At 38.2% G+C, this 19,969-nt stretch overlaps 1 protein-coding gene across 7 annotated transcripts in view; it reads left to right on the top strand.

The window, feature by feature from the left end:
* Positions 1–19,969, top strand: part of WDFY3 (WD repeat and FYVE domain containing 3) — a 283,525-nt gene that overhangs the window by 16,811 nt on the left and 246,745 nt on the right. For 5 of the 7 annotated variants that reach the window (XM_019963046.2, XM_019963043.2, XM_019963045.2 and 2 more), the window contains exon 1: positions 10,458–10,733. In XM_019963046.2, coding sequence (XP_019818605.2) covers positions 10,594–10,733 — 140 coding nt within the window. In that variant the 5' untranslated portion in view covers positions 10,458–10,593. Of the gene's footprint in view, positions 1–7,719; positions 7,859–7,948; positions 10,734–19,969 lie in introns of those variants that run through there. The other 2 variants (XM_070791718.1, XM_070791719.1) reach the window with 2 other exon arrangements.

Below are 19,969 nucleotides of genomic sequence, written 5' to 3'. Positions count from 1 at the left end.
TGTATTTGCGATGGAGTGTGTTTGTATGTGTTTGTGTATTTTTTTAAACATGTAATGTTTAAAAAAATTTTCAGTGTATGTATTTGACATTCAGGTGTTTATTGAAAATAAAGTCATTGCAGGAATTAGTTTTTTAATGTAATTATCCTAAAGTCAAATCTCTTTGCTCGTCTTATCAACATAAAGTTTCCATTTAAAGCTATAATTGACAAAAAGTACAATGTATCCTAATCTGAAATGTCTAGAATTCAGAGGTTGATTTGCAGTGAGGAATTGCAGGGGAGAGTCTTTATATATATTATTTTCCTTTGCTAATTTTAGGTTTCATGCCTGGGCATCTGCTAGGACCCTAATGCTATGACAGGCTCTTAAACAGGAGTATATGGGTGTATTTTCCAATTTTTAGTATTTGCAGACCATGTATATCATCTTTAGATTACTAGCTGCTGATGATTTTGTCGTCCGTCAAAGGGCCCTTCAGTATCTATCTCTCCTCTCTTTTTAAATGAACCTATTCCTTAAGTTGGAGAAGGAACTGGCAACTGTCTCCAGTATTCTTACCTGGTGAATCCCATGAACAGAGGAGCCTGGTGGGCTACAGTCCATGGGGTTGCAAAGAGCTGGACATGACTTAGCAACTAATATACATTCCTTAAGTATATACATATAAGTGAAGAAATTTTAAGTGTACAGCTCAATGAATTTTCTCTAAATGAACCTGCTGCTGCTGCTGCTGCTGCTAAGTCACTTCAGTTGTGTCCGACTCTGTGTGACCCCATAGACGGCAGCCCACCAGGCTCCCCCGTCCCTGGGATTCTCCAGGCAAGAACACTGGAATGGGTTGCCATTTCCTTCTCCAGTGCATGAAAGTGAAAAGTGAAAGTGAAGTCTCTCAGTCATGTCCGACTCTTTGCAACCCTATGGACTGCAGCCTACCAGGCTGTTCCGCCCATGGGATTTTCCAGGCAAGAGTACTGGAGTGGGTTGCCATTGCCTTCTCCCTAAATGAACATGCTGAACCATTAAAAAAATAAAATGAAAAGTCTAGTCAAAGGCAGGGGAAAATATTTGCCAAACATGTATCCAGCAAAACATTTGAACCAGCGTAGCTGAAGAACTCTCATAACTTAGTAAGACAAAGAACTCTATCAAAAAATGGAGAAGAATTTGCACTGACATTTCACCATGGATATATGAATGGTCATTACATTACACACGGAAAGATACAAGTACATAGAAAGATGCTCAGCATCACTAATCATCAAGGAAACGTGAATTCAAACCATACGGTGATACTAGTAATACTATACACTCACTAGAATGGCTAAGAATCAAGTTCCACAGTGTTAACATTGGTGAGGGTGTGGAGTTGCCTCTCATACTTCACTGATAAAATGGTAGTGCCACTTTATCAAATGGTTGGTTAATTTCTATACAGTTTAACTTATTATTTACGAGCCGTAAATTCCGTTTCTAGGTATACATGTGAGAGAAGTGAAAGCATGGTCTTTGTTTGCTTTTCATGAATAATGACATTAACACCCTTTCATCTGCTTGTTTGCCATCTACGTCTATTTTTTTTTTGTTTTAGATGTATTGACATCTATTGCTCTTATTAAAATTAGGCTACTTATTTACCATTGAGTAATAAAGAGTTCTTTATATATTTTGGAGATACCTGTCTTTTATCTGGTATTCGTTTCACAACTACCATCTCCCAGTTTGTGTCTTCATTTTTAAAACAGTGTCTTTTGAAGCGCAGAAGTTAATTTGATAAAATCCAGTTTTCTCCAGTTATTTCTTTCATGGTTTGTGCTTTATATCTTATTAGATTTTTTTGCCCAAACCAAAGTCACAATAATTTAGCACTGTTTTATTCTAGTTTTAGAAGTTTAAGGTCTGTGATACATTTTGAGTTCAGGACTGGATGTTGTGTGATGTATGGGTTGGTTGAGATTCTTTTGTTTTGCATTTTTGCATGTGGATGTCCAATTGTTCTAGCACTGCTTGGTGAAGGTTTTTCCTTTCTCCATTCAGTCGCTTGAGATCTTTGTCAAAAATCAGTTGATCATGTATGTTTGCATCTGTTTCTGAAATCACTTCTTTTCCATTGATTTAGGTTTCTATTCTTTCACCAGTACCACACTGTCTTTATTACTGTGGGTTTATAATAAATCTTGTAATGTCACATAATATGTAATATGAGTGCTTCAATTTTGCTTTGTTTTGAAATTGTTCTGGCTATTCTAGTTTCTTGGCTTTGCTGTGTAAATTTTAGAATTCTGATGGTTCCCCCCACCTCCCAAAAAAAGCTACCTGAGTTTTGATTGGCGTTGCATTGAATCTATAGATACATTTTGGAAGAAAGAGTGAATCTAAGTAATTTTTTGATGTATTTACCCTCAGCCTGGGTGGAGGTAAGAGGGAGGGATTATACACAAATCTTGAACTCTTTCCTATAGAGTTTATTTTCTGTGGCTAAATAGGTAACCCTGGGTAATCTTTCAGTGTGTTATGGATATCAGTGTTTTCAGGTTTTTGAAGCTAGGACCTGAGGAAGGAGGGACATACCCATATGGATTGAGAGAAGGCAAAAATGAATCCTGTGGGGATGGATTGAAATTGAAAGTATCAGTGCGAATTTATTATTTTTGAAACCAGTATGTGTATGTGCACACATGTATGTGTGTATGAACATATGTGTCTATATATATTTATATGCATATGTGTATATGCATGCATGTATTTCATAGTAGTTCTGTCCAAGAAAAAGATAAAGAACAGTGGACATAGCTAACTCCCCATTGTGGTCTCTGATGTTAATCTTATTCCCAACACAAAGGAACTGGAGTTTTTCAGAGGAATGGCTGATTACAAGAGTACATACCAGATGAATCTGTATCTTTGTATTTTTTTTTTTAAGCTATAAAATAGAAATTTTTTCGGAAAAAAATGGGAGCATGTTACAAGCCTGTTGGAGGTCCTACTTTCTCAGTCATCAAATTAGTATAATAATGAACTGTGAATCATTAAAAATAGCAATTTGTTATCCATAATGTTAACAAACTGATAAATGTATAAATAGAGAAGGGAGGTCTCTTGCTTATAGTAGAATTCTGAATCCTAGAGGGAGAAAAATCATCATTTTACAGCCCTTATAGTAAATGGCAGAAAGAATCATAACAAAAATCTAGGGGTAAATATTGGTGAGAAGCAGGTGTCTCCCCACACATTATATACAAGGTATAAAATAGGGGTAATATATATTGGTGATATCCAGGTGAAGCTAGATATGATGCTCTGAGGGATACAATGTCATCTATGTAGTATTCCAGCCAAGACTATATAACATGAGTCTGGAGGAACCACTGGACAAAGCCCACACGAAGAACATTCTGCTTAATAATAAAAAGGGAAATCGTTTATGTTCTTTAAAAAAAAAAAAGTCATAAAAAACAAAGGCTGAAATCATGGGCAGCTTAAGAAAGATAACCACTAGCTGTAGAACCTGGCCCTGGACTAGATTATATACCAGATGCAGAGAAAAATACTATAAAATGATACCATTGGGTCAATTGAAATAAGTTGGAGTACTGACCTTAAATGCAGATATTGCAGCCATGAAATTAAAAGATGCTTTCTCCTTGAGAGAAAAGCTATAACTAACCTAGACACCATATTAAAAGCAGAGACATTAATTTGCCGACAAAGGTCCTTATGGTCAAAGCTGTGGTTTTTCCAGTAGTCATGTATGGATGTGAGAGTTGGACCATAAAGAAGTTTGAACACCAAAGATGCTTTTGAACTGTGGTGTTGGAGAAGGCTTTTGAGAATCCTTTGGACTGCGAGGATGTCCAACCAGTCCATCCTAAAGGAAATCAATCCTGAATATTCACTGGAAGGACTGATGCTGAACCTGAAGTTCCAGTACTTTGGCCATGTGATGCAAAGAGCTGCCTCATTGGAAAAGACCCTGATGCTGGGAAAGACTGAAGGCAGGAGAAGGGGACGACGGAGGACAGACTGGTTGGATGGCATCACCAACTCGATGGACATGAGTTTGAGCAAGCTCTTGGAGATGGTAAAGGACAGGGAAGCCCTGCGTGCTGCAGTGCTTGGGGTCACAAAGAGTTGGACACGACTGAGCCACTGAACAACAACAGCAATGTTCAAATTACTGACGAGAACTGTACTATGGTTATGACAGAATATCTCTGTTCTTAGGAAATGCACAGTGAAGCAAAGGAGCAAAGGGCCATGAAATATAAAATTCATCCTCAGTTGCTTTAGGAGGGGGGAAAAACAGCTTGAGTCTGTCTTTGTGAAGGGAAAGAAAGTGCGAGAAAAGAGGACAAGTGATAAAACAAGGTAACATTAACAATTGGTGACTGAGTATGAGTGGTTATTTTTGTATTCTTGTATTTGGAGCTTTTCTGTACATTTGAAATTATTTCCAAACAAAATATTTGAAGCACTTAAAATATATCTGTCCTGTATTTTTAGGCTTTCCTTATTTATAAAGGGCTCGGTTCTTTGTCTGGAACAAGTTTGGAATGAACATTTTTATAATATTTTCCTACATGTTGGTGTTGCGGCTCTGCACACTAACCATTGTAGAATATGGTAATAGATGGGAAATAAATCTCACCCTGTGGACAGCCCGGGGAGGGGAATCATTTACTGTAGTGGTTGCTCTAGGTTTATGGACGTATTGGCTACATCTCCTGAAGTCTTTTGAGTTGTTAACTCTTATCTGTTGAAGAAATACTCTGATGATTCTTTTATTGACACATCAGGAATCTAGCTATTTTCCCCTGATTATTTAGATTATTTTCTTTTGTAAACCCAGAAAGATTGTCTTGTTTAGCCCTAAGGATGTTAACTATTCATTTCTTCATTCAAAAAATATTTATTGAATGCCTACTATGTGCTGGCCCCACCCCTTCCAAGCATTGAAGATGTAGTACCAAGAAAAACAAAGCTCTTGCCCTTGTGGATTTTCTGTTTCGCGGGGGAGGAAATACACAAGCAGGAATAGAACTGAAATAAGTAAATGTTAGTGACATTGGCGAGAAATAAATCAGGAAAGTGTGTTAGGGATGCTGGGAGTGGAATTGTTACATAAGTAGAAGCAAAAATCTGAAAATAGCGAGAATGTGAGGCAGGTGGGGATACTCATCTCAGAGTAGTTTTGAGGCAGGAACACAGCAAGTGTGAAGCTCTGAGGCAGGAGGATGCCTACCTGTATAAGGAATAGCAAGGAGGAACTAAGTTACCTAGGTTCCTTTTTGCTATTTTAAAGATTTTGGTATTTATGAGATGAGAAGCCATTGGGAGATTTTGGGTACAGATGTTACATTATGTTAATATGATTTTTGTAAGATTACCAGGATCACTCTGGCTCCTTTGATGAAAAAGGACTGAAATAGATCAAGGGTGGTAGTTGGGAGGCCAGTTACTAAATTATGGAAAAATAATCCTAGTGAGAGATGAGAAAGATGATAGTTACTATTACACCAAGTCTCTAGGTAGGTGCGGAGAAGGCAATGGCAACCCACTCCAGTGTTCTTGCCTGGAGAATCCCAGGGACGGGGGAGCCTGGTGAGCTGCCGTCTATGGGGTCACACATGGTCAGACACAACTGAAGCGACATAGCAGCAGCCACAGCTAGGTAGGTGATATGAAGGGTAGTCGGATTCTGGATATGTTTTGTAGATAGAGCCAGTAGTTTTTGCTGATGGGTTAGAAAGAAAGTGGGAACTTGAGTGGTCATGGAGAAAAGGAGAAATTAAGCAAGGAAGCTGACCAGTGGCCAATGAGGTAGGATGAAACCAGCAATAACTAGGAGAAAAGCCAGGTAAAGAAAATGTATCAGACCTTGATGAATCATGCCTGTTGCTGCAGATAGGTTAAAAAAGAGATCTGACTGATTTTTGAATTTTATAATATATATGTCAATAATGGGTGACTTTGGAATTTTCAGCGGTGTGTTGGAGAGCAGTTTCACTTTAATACTAGCTAGTAGAGGCATAACAGCTACTATTAAAGTGAAAGAGTTAGACTTTGACATGGTTTCAGAAAGTTTGGTTTCCCAAGTGGCTCAGTGGTAAAAGAATCCACCCGCCAATGCAGGAGATGCAGGTTCAGTCCCTGGGTCAGGAAGATCCCCTGGAGAAGGAAATGGCAACCCACTCCAGTATTCTTGCCTGGAGAATCCCATGGACAGAGTAGCCTGGTGGGTTACAGTCCATGGGGTCGCAGAGAGGTGGTTACACCTGAGCACACGTGCGCATACACAGAATGTTCAGGCATAGTAGAAGAGTGCAGATTCAGGTAAGTGGTAAGTGTGATTCCAGAATTCTTGTGATTGCTTACATAGGAATCAATGGCAGCACTGTAGAGTGATTCAAATTACATGGCTTTTGATTGTCTTCCTGTATGATGCTGTCTGTCAGGCAATCTGCCAAGAATCCTGAGAAGCCATAGGAGGGCTGTAGCCCTGCTTGTTAACAATTCTTTTCCCCCAGATATTTAGCTTTCTGTTACTCTTTTCATTATTTAACACCTGGAAAGAGATTCCTAAAACTTTGGGAGATATCTGGAAAAAATTATTTTCTTGCAGATCTTTAAGCCAAAGAGTATGATTCAAAGGTCCTTAGAATTTATTAATACCAGCACATTTTCATGTTATAGATATAATAAAACCAACTTAACGACATAGTTAGGCCAAGGAGGTATAACTAATTGTCTAGTCAAGGCTAGAATGCAGGTCTCTGGTGTTCAAGTTTATATACTTTAGTTTTGAAATTCAGTTTTTATACTTGTGTGTATATACATTCAGACTCAACCTTTTGACAACAAAGCTAACTTACTCTAAATTGGAGGCAACCAAAGCATGAAATAAAAACACCTAAAATGTCAGAGTCAAAATGAGAACTCTGTCTAAAATGTCATTTCAATTGTGATTTGTATAAAATGTATACCTGAAATTATATTGCATATTGTAATTAGAATGCACTAAAATCATATCAAAGCATTTGCTCTTGACTGAATTTTTATCAAAAGATTACAAAACAGGATTAATAGTGTACCATTTAAAATTTCTGATACTTGAAGACATCTGTAGATTATATTAAAATACAAACATGGGTTGAGCAAAACATTGGTACTCTACCTCACTGTTTCCAGTTCTGTCCAGCTCCCTGCTATTTTTGCTTCTGTGTCTTTATCTCAATATTTGCCTGTATCCGTTAATTCAAAACAAGTAAAATCAAATAATCAGCATACAAAACACATATATAATTTCTATGAAATAGTAAGTAAAGGGCAAAAAACTGAGGAGGAAATGGCTCATAGAAATGAATAGATATTTCATAAAAGAGGAAATATGAGTTAGCCAGTAAACCTGAGGAAATGCTTGGTATCATTAATCAACAGGGAAATACAAAGTAAGACTACAGTTAGATGATTTTATACCCCTAAGTTGAGAAGATGGCATTACTAAATGTTGAAGAGAACATGCGGGTCAGTATGGACTGCCTAGTGCTGGTGATACTACATCAGTCCTGAATGTTCACTGGCAGGACTGATGCTGAGGCTGAAGCTCCAATACTTAGGCCACCTGATGTGAAGAACTGACTCACTGGAAAAGACCCTGATGCTGGGAAAGATTGAAGGCAGGAGGAGAAGGGGATGACAGAGGATGAGATGGTTGGATGGCATCACCGACTCGATGGACATGAGTTTGGGCAAGCTCCGGGAGTTGATGATGGACAGGGAAACCTGGCGTGCTGCAGTCCATGGGGTTGCAAAGACTCGGACATGACCAAGCGACTGACCTGAACTGAACTGAGAGCTGGTGAGATTAATATTGCTAAACACCTTTATGGAAAAGAAAAATTGGTGACCTCATGAAAAATTGAAAATACACATATTCCTCAACTCCTAGGCAAATCCTTAAGAGAAATTATGTCATATGTGGAACAAATGCATATGAGAACTTTCATAACAGTAATGTTCATAATGACAAAACAAAAACAGAAAACCTGGGAAGAAAACAAAATGCTCTTGAAAAGAGAATGGATAACTCAATTCATTTATACAATGTGGAATTATTCTGCCTTGAGATGAAAGAACTACAACTATATGCAACATTATGAATTCAGCTTGAAAACATAAAACGGAGTGAAGAAATGAAACACAGTGCTGAAGGATATGTTCATAAGGTATGCTTTCTGAAACTTGAAGGAATGATATGACCCTGATGCTGGGAAACATTGAGGGCAGGAGGAGAAGGGGGTGGCAGATGATGAGATGCTTAGATAACATCACCGACTCAATGGGTATGAGTTTGAGCAAACTCTGGGAGATGGTAAAGGACAGGGGAACCTCGTGTGGTGCAGTCCATGGGATTGCAAAGACTCGGACATGACTTAGAGACTGAACAACAGCAACTACACAGCACAGAATGCTGCTGCTGCTGCTAAGTCGCTTCAGTCGTGTCCGACTGTGCGACCCCATAGACGGCAGCTCACTAGGCTCCTCTGTCCCTGGGATTCTCCAGGCAAGAATACTGGAGTGGGTTGCCATTTCCTTCTCCAGTGCGTGAAAGTGATGTCGCTCAGTTGTGCCCGACTCTTTGCGACCCCATGGACTGCCGCCTACCAGGCTCCTCCGTCCATGGAATTTTCCAGGCAAGAGTACTGGAGTGGGGTGCCATTGCCTTCTCCAAAAGCACAGAATATAGGGTAGCAACTACAGAGGACTGAAGAGTTGAGAGATATGGGTGGAGGGAAGAGCAAATCAGTAAAACATTACCAGTTACTTATATTTAGGTTCTTGAGTTGGATGGCAGATACATGGAGATATTCATTCTGTGCAGTTCAGTTCAGTTGCTCAGTCGGGTTCATTCTATTACTTGCTTTAAATTTAAAGCATGTTACCAATACCATGTTTTATGGCAGTCAGTAGTTAATGTATTTTTTTTAAAAAGCAGTGAAGGCATATTCTGATGTTGGGATTTAAGAGACATGTCATCACTTCTGCCTACTTTCTCACTGTCACTTGAATCCCTAATGTTACTCACCATTTCACTGGAGGGATCTTATTTAAAAATCTTAAATCTCATTAAGCCTGTGTCTGCCATCTGACAAGCCACTCAGTAACAACTTGGATGAATGACAGAATGAATGATTTGAGAAAATAATTCAGGATTTTTCTTAGAAACCACCAAAGATGTAGATTTTTAAAAAAATACTTTTTCATAAGAAATGAGACAGCAAAGCTAGGTTTTTGTTCCATAGGTTTTTGAATGATAATTAACTGTGTATTTGAGGGCAATATTACTGATGTTTGAACTGTTGTACTAATATGATCACAGAGATTAACAAACATGACAACACATAGTTGATCAGAAAAGGAAAATGTCGTTAAAGATGAAGCTATTCTTGGGCATAACGATTTTAAGAGTTAGAAGGCCCGTGCGATTAGTCCAAGCTTCTCATTTTTGAGTGAAGGAGCTTTGGAATTGAAGAAGTAATTGAGTGACAAAAGAACTTGTTGAGAGCAAAGTTAAGAAAGACCAGAATGATTCATGGTGCTGGTGTTTTCATATTGAAATACTGAATGGTCAATAAAAGAAGCAGTTAAATGTCCTACAAGTGTGTGTGTGTGTGTGTGTGCACGCGCATGTATGCATAGTCACTCAGTAGTATCCGACCCTTTGTGACCCCATGGACTGTACTCCATGCAATTTCTCAGGCCAGAATATTGGAGTGGGTTGCCATTTCTTCCTCCAGGGGATCTTCCTGACTTAGAGATCAAACCCCACGTCTTCTGTGGCTCTTGTATTGCAGGCGGATTCTTCACCATTGAGCCTCATGGGAAGCCCTAAGTATCCTATAGAAGGCAAGCTAAATATCTTGAGGTTGGATTTTATCTATTATTGAGTGAGGAAGCAGTGTTTTTTATTTGGATTTAGAACGTATCAATTTAGCTCTATACCACATTTATCTTCAGATGCTTGACAAATACTCCTAGAGAAATAACATTTTTTTTTTTTCTTTTTTGCTCATATTTGATTCTCCAAAAAGAGACATTGTGATCTATGATGTACAGATGAATACTGGACTAAAGTGTCAAGAATTAGGCTCTGAACTGAGCTCTGCTACTAAGTAACTGTTGTCATTAATGCTTTAAGTAACTTTTCCAGATCTCGGCCTCCTCACCAGTAAGATGAAGAAGCTGAACCAGATGGAGCTTTGAATGACTGTATTCTTCTTTGGATTTTGAAATATTTATTTATTTGGCTGTGTTGTGTCTTCGTTGTGGCACATGGGGTCTTTGTTGCAACAGGCTGGCTTAGTTGCCGCACAGCATGTAGGATCTTAGTTCCCCCACCAGGGATCAAACCCACATCTGCTGCATTGCAAGGTAGATTCTTAACCCCTGGACCACAGGGAAGTTCCTGTTCTTTGGATTTTGAATACCAGATTTTATCTGTTTTTAAGTGCGGTCATATCATTAAACTATTGGCAAGAAATAATGAGGTGAAGAGAAAATTAATAGGAAATGAACTACTCATAATGCTAAAACATGCTGAAAATAAACTGGGTTTTCTCTTTTTTTCCTTTCATCGCAGGTATAATACTTCTCCACATCTGCTTCAGGAAGAAAGTGCCTGCCACTCCTGTTGTTTCTACGCAGGTTCATGCCAGCCCAGAACACAGAATCAGGTCAGTTTTAGGACTGTTTTGTCTGTTGACCAAGAAGCCAGGAAGGGCTTTGCTGCATTGTTGTGTTGTAACAAGACCACTGAACTGTGACTCTAAGGGGCTGGGTTTTAATCCATCTTTACCACTGATGATTAGGTGAATGAAGCAAGCCTCCTTTCCTGGATAACTTTGTTTTCTGCACCAAAAAGAAAAAAAAGAAAGGAAAAAAGGAAAGAAAAAAAGAGAATGTATTAGAATCAATTATATTTCAGTTTCAATCCTGGCTTTAAAGCATTATACTTTTATTGTAGACACCTACATAGAATAAAATTATGCTTCGCAGCATCATTTCCTTTTTATCCTGGGAAAATCTGGTTGTAAGCACAGGATTTGGAACTCTATTGTTTTGCAGCAACTCTGAGTGACTAGATTGAATAATGAGCTATATTGTGAGGCACTTGGATACTTTCACTACCTAGTTGGCAGGGTTTTAGTATTTTACTTTGCTCTGTTGTTACTGAAAAATTTTAATTTTTATCATATTTTGTAAACAGCATAAATTGATTTTCTCACAGTTCTGGAGGGTGGAAGGTCAAGATCAGGTTGTCAGTGTGATTGGATACTGGTACAGGCTGTCTTCCTGACCTGCAGATGGTCTCTGTCTAGCTTCGTCCTCACAAGGCAGAGAGGAGAACCAGTTGGAGAGCTTCCTTAACCTCTTCTTATCATTATCGGTTTAACCTAAATAAGCTACCGAAGACCCTGTCTCCAGGTTTGGTTGTGTTGGGAGTAAAGGCTTCAACATGTGAGTTTTGGTGGGGGACACGTTTCAGTCCATAGTAGCCACCTAGTAGTAAACTTGCTGGATTGTGTGAAATCTGCATCTTCATCTTCTCTAGATATTTCCAAATTGATCTCTAAAGTGGCTGTCATAATTTACACACCCACTAGCAAGTGTGTAGATTATGGGATATATATATATATATTTTTTTTTTTTTTTTTTAATGGGATATTCTTTACTAGAACAACTGAAAAATCCCAAATGTAAAGATAGAGGGCATGGTCTTTTCAAATTCCAACTCCTTTTTCCTATTCCACCAGTATCTGGGAAGTCTTCCAAACAGCTGTTTAAACCTTGGCTTCTTCTAGTCAGTTCTTGTGTTTGTAGCTATGGTGCTATATTTTACATGGAAGGTTCCTAGTCCTTCAGTGATGTTCTTCAGTTGTAGAGAGGTTATCTTTTTGACCATGTGAGTTCTCTACTGATTGCAGGTGACTCAGTTCAAATCAGATGCAGAAAGGGGATGTTATCAGACTTGTGGATGTGTCCCAGGGCACACAGAAGGACCCAGGGACAGCTGGGCCGTGCAAAGAGAACCCAGGAAGCAAATGCAGTCATGTGTCTCTCCAGCAGTATGCCTCTCTTGCACATCCATCTCACTCTCTTTGGGTTTGGCTTTCTTCACGTTTGAACTCTCTCATGGAAGCATGGTCACCATACTGCCCATAATTTATATCTGTTTGCATTTATATCTTGTAATTCAGACTCCCAGAAAAAGGCTTACTCTTAAGCACCTAATCCCAGATACTCCAGAAAAGAAACTCTGATTCCCTGGAAAAGTTGGCACTGGCTGTCTTGCGATCTTTGTTTCTCTGAAAAGGATCTGCCATGTTCTTACTAAAATGTAAATGACTGATAATATGGTATAGTAGTACTCCTTCCAGGTGTATTTGTATTTTAATTGGATCAAATATTAAGCTAAAGCTGTATTTCCAAACTCTGCACAAGTGAAATCTTGGGTTCCGGTATATAAAAATGTTAACCCAGATGCATGAAAATCACTAGGAATTGAAAGACAGTGCTTTACGGTTCAGGGAGTGGAAAAGAAAAATGAGTAACTGTTTGTGTAGTTAGGGGAAGAGAGCAGATAGAGATTAATAGTCAAATATATATATATATATATTTCTAAGGTAGCAGTGTTACAAAGATTGAATATAGCAAGTGAAAGAAAAGCCTTTTCTATTTAACTTTTTGAGAAAAGATTTGAAGGTAGGAGAAAGGACCATTTGGTTTAGTCTCACCTCAACTACTAACTATGGTTTGGGATAAGTGACTTATTCTCTGTGTGTGTGCTCGGTTGTGCAACTCTTAGTGACCGCATTGACTGTAGCCCCCAGGCTCCTCTGTCCATGGACTTTTCCAGGCAGTGTTTTTACAGCATCATTTCCTTTTTATCCTGGAAAGAATTTCTCAGATGAGAATACTGGAGCAAGTTGCCATTTCCTTCTCTAGGGGATCTTCCCAACCCAGAGATCAAACCCACATCTCTTACATCTCCTGCATTGGCAGGCGGCTTCTTTACCAGTGTGCCGACTGGGAAGCCCCATTCTTCTGTACCTTAATTTACTAAATCCCGGCTCCTTTTCAGCTGTATGACCTTAACTCCTAGACGTCAATTTCTTCATCTTAAAAATGAGAATTGATGATAGTGGGACCTCAGAGTGTTCTTGTGAGGAATTAATCTATGTTAAGTGTTCAGAATAGTTTTTGGCACATCAGCAGCAGCAGTGTCAATTTTTGAAATGAGTCAATTAGATTTATGATTGCAGGAGTCCCAGCTAACTTAAAAAAAAAGAATTCTGTGGTCCAAGATCCTCTATTATGACCTCATGTCTTTTTATCAGAGTAAAGACTTAAAAACTTCGGCCATCTACTTGGGTCCTATATTGAGGCTAATTTTGGTATTGTCAATAAAAGTTATTTTGAATTCACTATGTCTATTAGTTCTCTTTTGCTACATGTATTAATTTGTTAAGGTTGCCACAATAAATTAACACAGACTGAGTGGCTTAAACAGCAGAAATCCATTGTCTCAGAGTCTGGAGGCCAGAAGTCTGCAGTCCAGTTGTCAGCAGGAGTGGTCGCTTCCAAGATGTGCGAGGGAAGGATCTGATCCAGGCCTCTTTCCTTGACCTGTCGATGGCCTCCTTTTCTCCATGTCTCTTCACATCATCTTCCCTCTGTGTGTGTCTGTCTCTGTTCAAATTTCTTCGTTTTGTAAGGTTACCAGTCATATTGGATTAGGGTCCACCCTGTTTGCTGTTGCTGTGTAGTTGCTATGGTATCCAACTCTTTGTGAGCCCATGAACTGTAGCCCACCAGGCTCCTCTGTCCATGGAATTCTCCAGGCGAGAATACTGGAGTGGGTTGCCATTTCCTTCTCCAGGGGATCTTCCCGGCCCAGGGATTGAACTCAGGTCTCCTGTGTCTCCTGCTTGGTAAGCGGATACTTAATGACCTCACTTTAACTTGATTACTCCTGTAAAGATTGTGTCTCCAAATAAGGTCACATTCTGAGGGGCTGAGAGTTAGGCTTCATTGTTTTGAGCAGACACAGTCCAACAGATTACCCCAAAGCTCAGTGACTTAAAACAACAAGTGTTTATCTCTCAGGTCTTGGGGTGAGTAGTTTCCTGGGTCCTCTGGCTCAGGGTCTCTTGCAGAGCTGCATTCTGCACGTTTGTCCACCAGTGCTGTGGTCTCATCTGAAAGCCCCAGGGGAGGATCTGCCTCCACTTTACTCACAGGGTATTGCTGTGTTCAGTTCTTCATTGCTTGTCCGTCCTAAGGCCCCAGTTCCTCATGTCGGCTGTTTGCCAGCAGCCTACTGGCTCTTGTTGCATGAGCCTTTTGTTTTTTTGTTTGGTTTTGTGATTTAAACTGGCAACCCTTTTGTAATTTAACCCAACTGTAATTTAAAGTGGCGACCCATCGCTTTTCCCTATTCTGTTTCCTAGGAGTGAGTCATTAGGTCCAGTCCACACTTAAGGAGAGAGGGCTTCCCAAGTGGTACTAGTGGGAAAGAATCTGCCTGCCAGTCCCAGAGATACAGGACATGCGGGTTCAATCCCAGGGTCAGGAAGGTCACCTGGAGAACGAAATTGGCAACCCACTCCAGTATTCTTGCCTGGAAGTCCCATGGACAGAGCAGCCTGGTGGGCTACAGTCCATGGGGTTGCAAAGAGTCAAGAGTCAGCTGAATGTTTGAGTGCACACGTGCATGTGCGCACACACGCATGGACACAAACACACACAGACACTCACACTTACACTCTCTCTCTCTCTCTGTCTCTCAAGGAGAGAGGATTACACAGGGATGTAGATTCCTGGACAGGAGGTCATTGGAAGCCACTTTGAAACTCCCTGCGTAGTACTGATATACAAGAATGAAGAAAGAAGAAAATATTCTAAGTGGAAAGATACATAAATTTTTTAATACTGTTCAGGACACTTTATTCTTAAACTCTAAGCATAAGTTTATCCCCTTTGTGCCATATAGTTTTGTAATAAAAAAGTACTCCCTCACCCTTAAAAAAAGGAGAAATGTAACTCTTATCATTTCCTTTTTTTTTTAAGCAAAAAGGAGTTAATTCTGTTTCCTTTCATAAAATTTGTTATTTTTTTATCCTACGTAGAATTCTTCAAGTGGTATCTGACTGTACGCTTTGCTGAGTTGTTAACCTGCTATTTCTCATAAAATATCCAAAGGCCTACCTTTATTTCCCTAAAATATTTAAGAGTAGGAAGTCGTTGTTTATTAAGATTACTTTAATTTTATTAGCTTTTCTGTGGTCACTTTCTGCAACTAGGTTATAAAGTGTGAGAAATTATCCAACATTTGTGAGAATACTTAGTATACCAAATCGGTTAAGGGAAATGCCCACTTATACAGTGTAGTCCCACAGTCATATAAACTTCATTTACCAGCTAGCAGTTCTCAATATTTATGTTGATGGAGAAGTAATTGAAAAGTATTATTATGGATTCATTTTTGTCATCTTTGTTTTGGAAGGCAGTATAGTTGTTTCTTGGAGAAGGCAATGGCACCCCACTCCAGTACTCTTGCCTGGAAAATCCCATGGACAGAGGAGCCTGGTAGGCTGCAGTCCATGAGGTCGCTAAGAGTCGGACATGACTGAATGACTTCACTTTTCACTTTCATGCATTGAAGAAGGAAATGGCAACCCACTCCAGTGTTCTTGCCTGGAGAATCTCAGGGACAGAGGAGCCTGGTAGGAGGCCGTCTATGGGGTCGCACAGAGTCGGACACGACTGAAGCGACTTAGCAGCAGCAGCAGCAGCAGCATAGTTGTTTCTGGAAATGAAATTTGACCTAGTTGACTTTATCAGCACTAGTTAATATAAGGTGAGTGTGTATGTGTGTGTGTATGCATGTATTTAGCACATGGAATAACAGTATTTTAGTAAATTTAGTCTAAGAAAATCTCAAATTCATTGAGAAAAGATGGTTTTAACTCCATTAGAGTAGATTGTACTTGTAAAGCATCTGATTACGTGACTGGATTTTATGTTTTTAAATTATAATTATTTGTGAGTTACTATAAATACATATTATTTTGGTTTAGTTATTAGGAATGATGAGACTTTTAAATCTCAGTAGGCTTGGAAGTTGAAGTCCTCTCATTAGTCTGAATTCAGTAGGCTTTCTATGTGATACCCTTTTTACTTGTTAGTGGGATGTAGTTTAATAGAAACAATACAAAATTTTCAATTTAAAACTTCCTTTTGATCACATAGAGTAGACTGGGGAATGAATTTTCATAGTTGAACAAATGGTAATGTTTTTTGCTTAGAAGAGTTCTATTCCATTGATTATGTCAAAGAGGAAGTTTTAAACTTAAGCTCTTATGATTTTGCATTATGAGGATGTTGAGCTAAGAGTTTTGTTTATAATTTGGGGCCTTTATGTCTTAAAAACGTCTGAGAATAGATAGATTTATGACCAGATTTTGGGCTTTAGACTAAAAAAATACTGTAGCATTTTTATAGTTTACAAAATTGTTGCCCACTATTGAAAGTCTATAGAATGTATTCGTTCTAGAAATATGTATTAAGAGAGTTTAAAAAGTTCAAGAAAGGGAACTCAAAGCATAATAAAAAGTGCAGATATACTTAATGTGAAACTTACATTATAAGATTTTAAAAGTTTTTTTGATCAGAAAAAATAAGTTGAAAAGTAAAGTAGCACTACTCATTAGAGTGTTGGGATTTAAAAATTTAATGTAGTTTTTCTTTAAGAAATGATACTTAAAGTTTGGAACTTAGAAATACAAATCATTTTAAGCATGCTTTAACACATGATGTGAAACTGTTCTCTTTTTTTTCTTAGACTTTTGGTTTGTTGTCTATGACTACATCAGTTTCTATGACTATATCAATTGAGTTTATTTTGATCCTGAATATCCCTTATTTAGCTCCTGTTTTGAGGTCAAATTATGCATGTCTTTATTGACAGTATGATTAGAAAAATTGTATGAAATATTGAAAGCAGATATGAGAGCAAAACTGCAGTGTGTATTATGTAATTTCTCTTCTTGTGTCCTCATCTGTTAGATGAGTTTCTAGTCTTGCCTAGAGAATTCCACGAACAGAGGAGCCTGGGGCTACAGTCCATGGGGTTGCAAAGAGTGGGACACAACTAAGGGACTAACACTTTCACTTTCGTAAGGGTTAAATGAGATAATACCAAAGTGCTTACTATTGTGCCTGGCACATAGTAAGTAAAAGCTAAATTCATGGTGGTTGCCATTTCTTGGTACAAGCATTGGCCTTAAGTTATTTTTACTTATGTTTTTGAAGGTTAGAATACAAGCAAAATGATGTCTTGTTAATGATAATATAGAACCCTTAGTATTCAGTTGATTATGTAGTTTATTAGCATATAGAATTTATTTTTGAAAAGTAGAATAGAGTTTACATAAATGGCTGTGAGTTTTGAGCCATCACTAAAATTAATGACTTGAAAGAGGGAGAAAAAAGGTCATGGAGGAGGGGGATGTGTCATTTTTGCTGGAGGTCTCAGGAGAGATTTTGTAGTCACTAAATATATATATATGTGTGTATAATATATATATATATATGTATATATATAAATATATATATACATATATATTTTTTTCCACAAAATTGGGAACACTAGGATGTCAACTTCATTTTCATTTTCTTTTTAAACTTTAACTATTAGCCACTCTGTTCTTTGTTTTGTTTTGACCTGGGTGAAAGGAGTGGGAGAAGGCTTGCCTGTTTTTTTTCTAGTCTTACAGAGGACATAATCCTGTTGGTCTTGTGTTCCACCTCAGGTTTTTTTTTTTTTTTTAATGTTTTGCAGAATCATTTTGAGTTTTTAAATAAATATTAGGATGTTTCAGTTCTTTCGCCTTGCAGATTGCTGAAATTATTTGTAATAGTGTTCTCTCTCCTTCCACCTTCCTTCCTTCCTTCCTTTTCCTTGATTCCATTGAGGTAGTTTTCGACCTTTCATTTGGCTGTTCTGTTTGGTCGTAACGCATGTTTTGTAGGAAGCAAATTCCGTGTCATGTGTTCATGGTGCAAGAACTGTTTTTCTCTCTATAGTATCGCTAGCTTTTTCTTAGCTGTATAATTGTCTAACCCCAACCCCCTCCTGCCCTACAATGAATTTTTGTAGTTACTTCTGAACCAGTCAAAATCTGTACTTTATGAGAGCAGAGTTAGTAGTTGGTTTATTTTTTTTAATATTTTATAATTAAAACAATCTAAAAATTTTTGCCTTCCTCTAACAAAAGTAGATTATCTTGTGTTTTGCTGTGTCTGGGTGAGCATTCAGGAAAATAAGGGCTTCCTTTTGTGGTCAGAGGTTGTTGAAGGAATGCTTTTATAAAAGCTTTTATCCGAAGACAAACTGTATCCCCCATGAAAGAATAACCCTTAGCTTATTGTACAGAGGCCCTACTAAAGAGATTATGTGCTTTTTAAATGTGAACTTATCCTTATCTCCCCTGTTTTTTTTAGGGTTTTTTTTTTTTTAAGGTTTTTTTTTTTAATATGAACCATTTTTAAAAATCTTTATTGAATTTGTTACAATATTGCTTCTGTTTTACGTTTTGATTTTTTGGCTGGAAGGCATGTGGGATCTTAGCTCACTGACCAGCGGTTGAACCCGCACACCCTGCGTTGGAAGGAGTCCTAACCACTGGACTGCCAAGGAGGGCCCTCCCCTGGTTTTTGAATCATACATTTTGATGTTTTTCATTTCCTAAGCCTGCTAAAAAATGGCCTTGTTCAAGGAACTCAGTTTTATACATCACAGGTATATGAAATACATCCCCTTCCCTGAATAATAATCAAAATAATAACAACATTGACTGTTTCTGAGGGGTTTTGCATATATGACATCATTTATTCTTTGTAACACTCCTGTGAGTTGGCTTCTATTATTATACTAATTTTATAGGTTAGAAACAAGCAGGAGAAGTAGCTTGCCAAAGGCCACAGGATTAGGAAATGGCACAACCAGGATTTAAATGTAGGAGTCTGACACCAGGGCTCAGACTCACCTGCTCTTTTATCCTGCCTCTCTTATACATGAAGAAAGACATCATTCTGTTCTTTTCCCTAGAAGAGTGTGAAGCATTCTTATAATATTCAAATTTGTATTTGAAGACAGTAGCCTGTGAATGTTCATTATATCAACCATAGGCCTCAAATATTCTATTGCTGAGAAAAGTAAGAAAATACATACCAATAAATGTTTGGATCAGAACAATTTGTTCTGTCTTCTCGATGACCTTGTATAAACTTAATATTCTATTTGGGGAAAGAATCTATTGATTTTTAAGTAATTGAATCCTAGGCTTTGCTGTGACCTAACCATATTTTTGATATTTAGTATGCTAATTTTACTTAGTGATTTCCTTTGCACATTTTGTACCTACATAGAAGTCCATGTTTATCTTTTTTTTTTTTTTTAAGATTATGTAGAGAACAAGTATCCAGTATCAGATACTATAGAACTCAAGTACAGGAAGGGCAGCCACGCTTCCGGGAAACTGGAATTTTTTTGGTTATTTATTCACCATTTCTTTTTCCGAAATTGCTTATACTCTTTGTTTTTGTGTCTCTCTTCCAAATGGTTTATTCTGTTTTCTTAACATGCAGTGGTCAGTTGTGGGTGTGAGGTTCAGCAAGCTCTCGGCCCCCACAGCTAATTATCCTGATTCTCATATTCTAAATTCTAACTTGCTAAGAGAGAGGACTCATTTGTCTCACGTTATGAATGATGTCCAACACCCGTGCAGTCTTTGGAACAACCCAGCTATGTGTTCACAATAGCATTGCCTTTGCAGTGAGTGGGGAAAGGGCAGATTCTCCAAGGGCTTGTGTGTAGGAAGAAAATAAATATCTTTAGTAACTGAAA

The sequence above is a fragment of the Bos indicus genome, chromosome 6 (genome assembly GCF_029378745.1).
Source record: "Bos indicus isolate NIAB-ARS_2022 breed Sahiwal x Tharparkar chromosome 6, NIAB-ARS_B.indTharparkar_mat_pri_1.0, whole genome shotgun sequence".
Taxonomy (NCBI): Eukaryota; Metazoa; Chordata; class Mammalia; order Artiodactyla; family Bovidae; genus Bos; species Bos indicus.
This window is presented reverse-complemented; position numbering and strand designations above follow the sequence as displayed.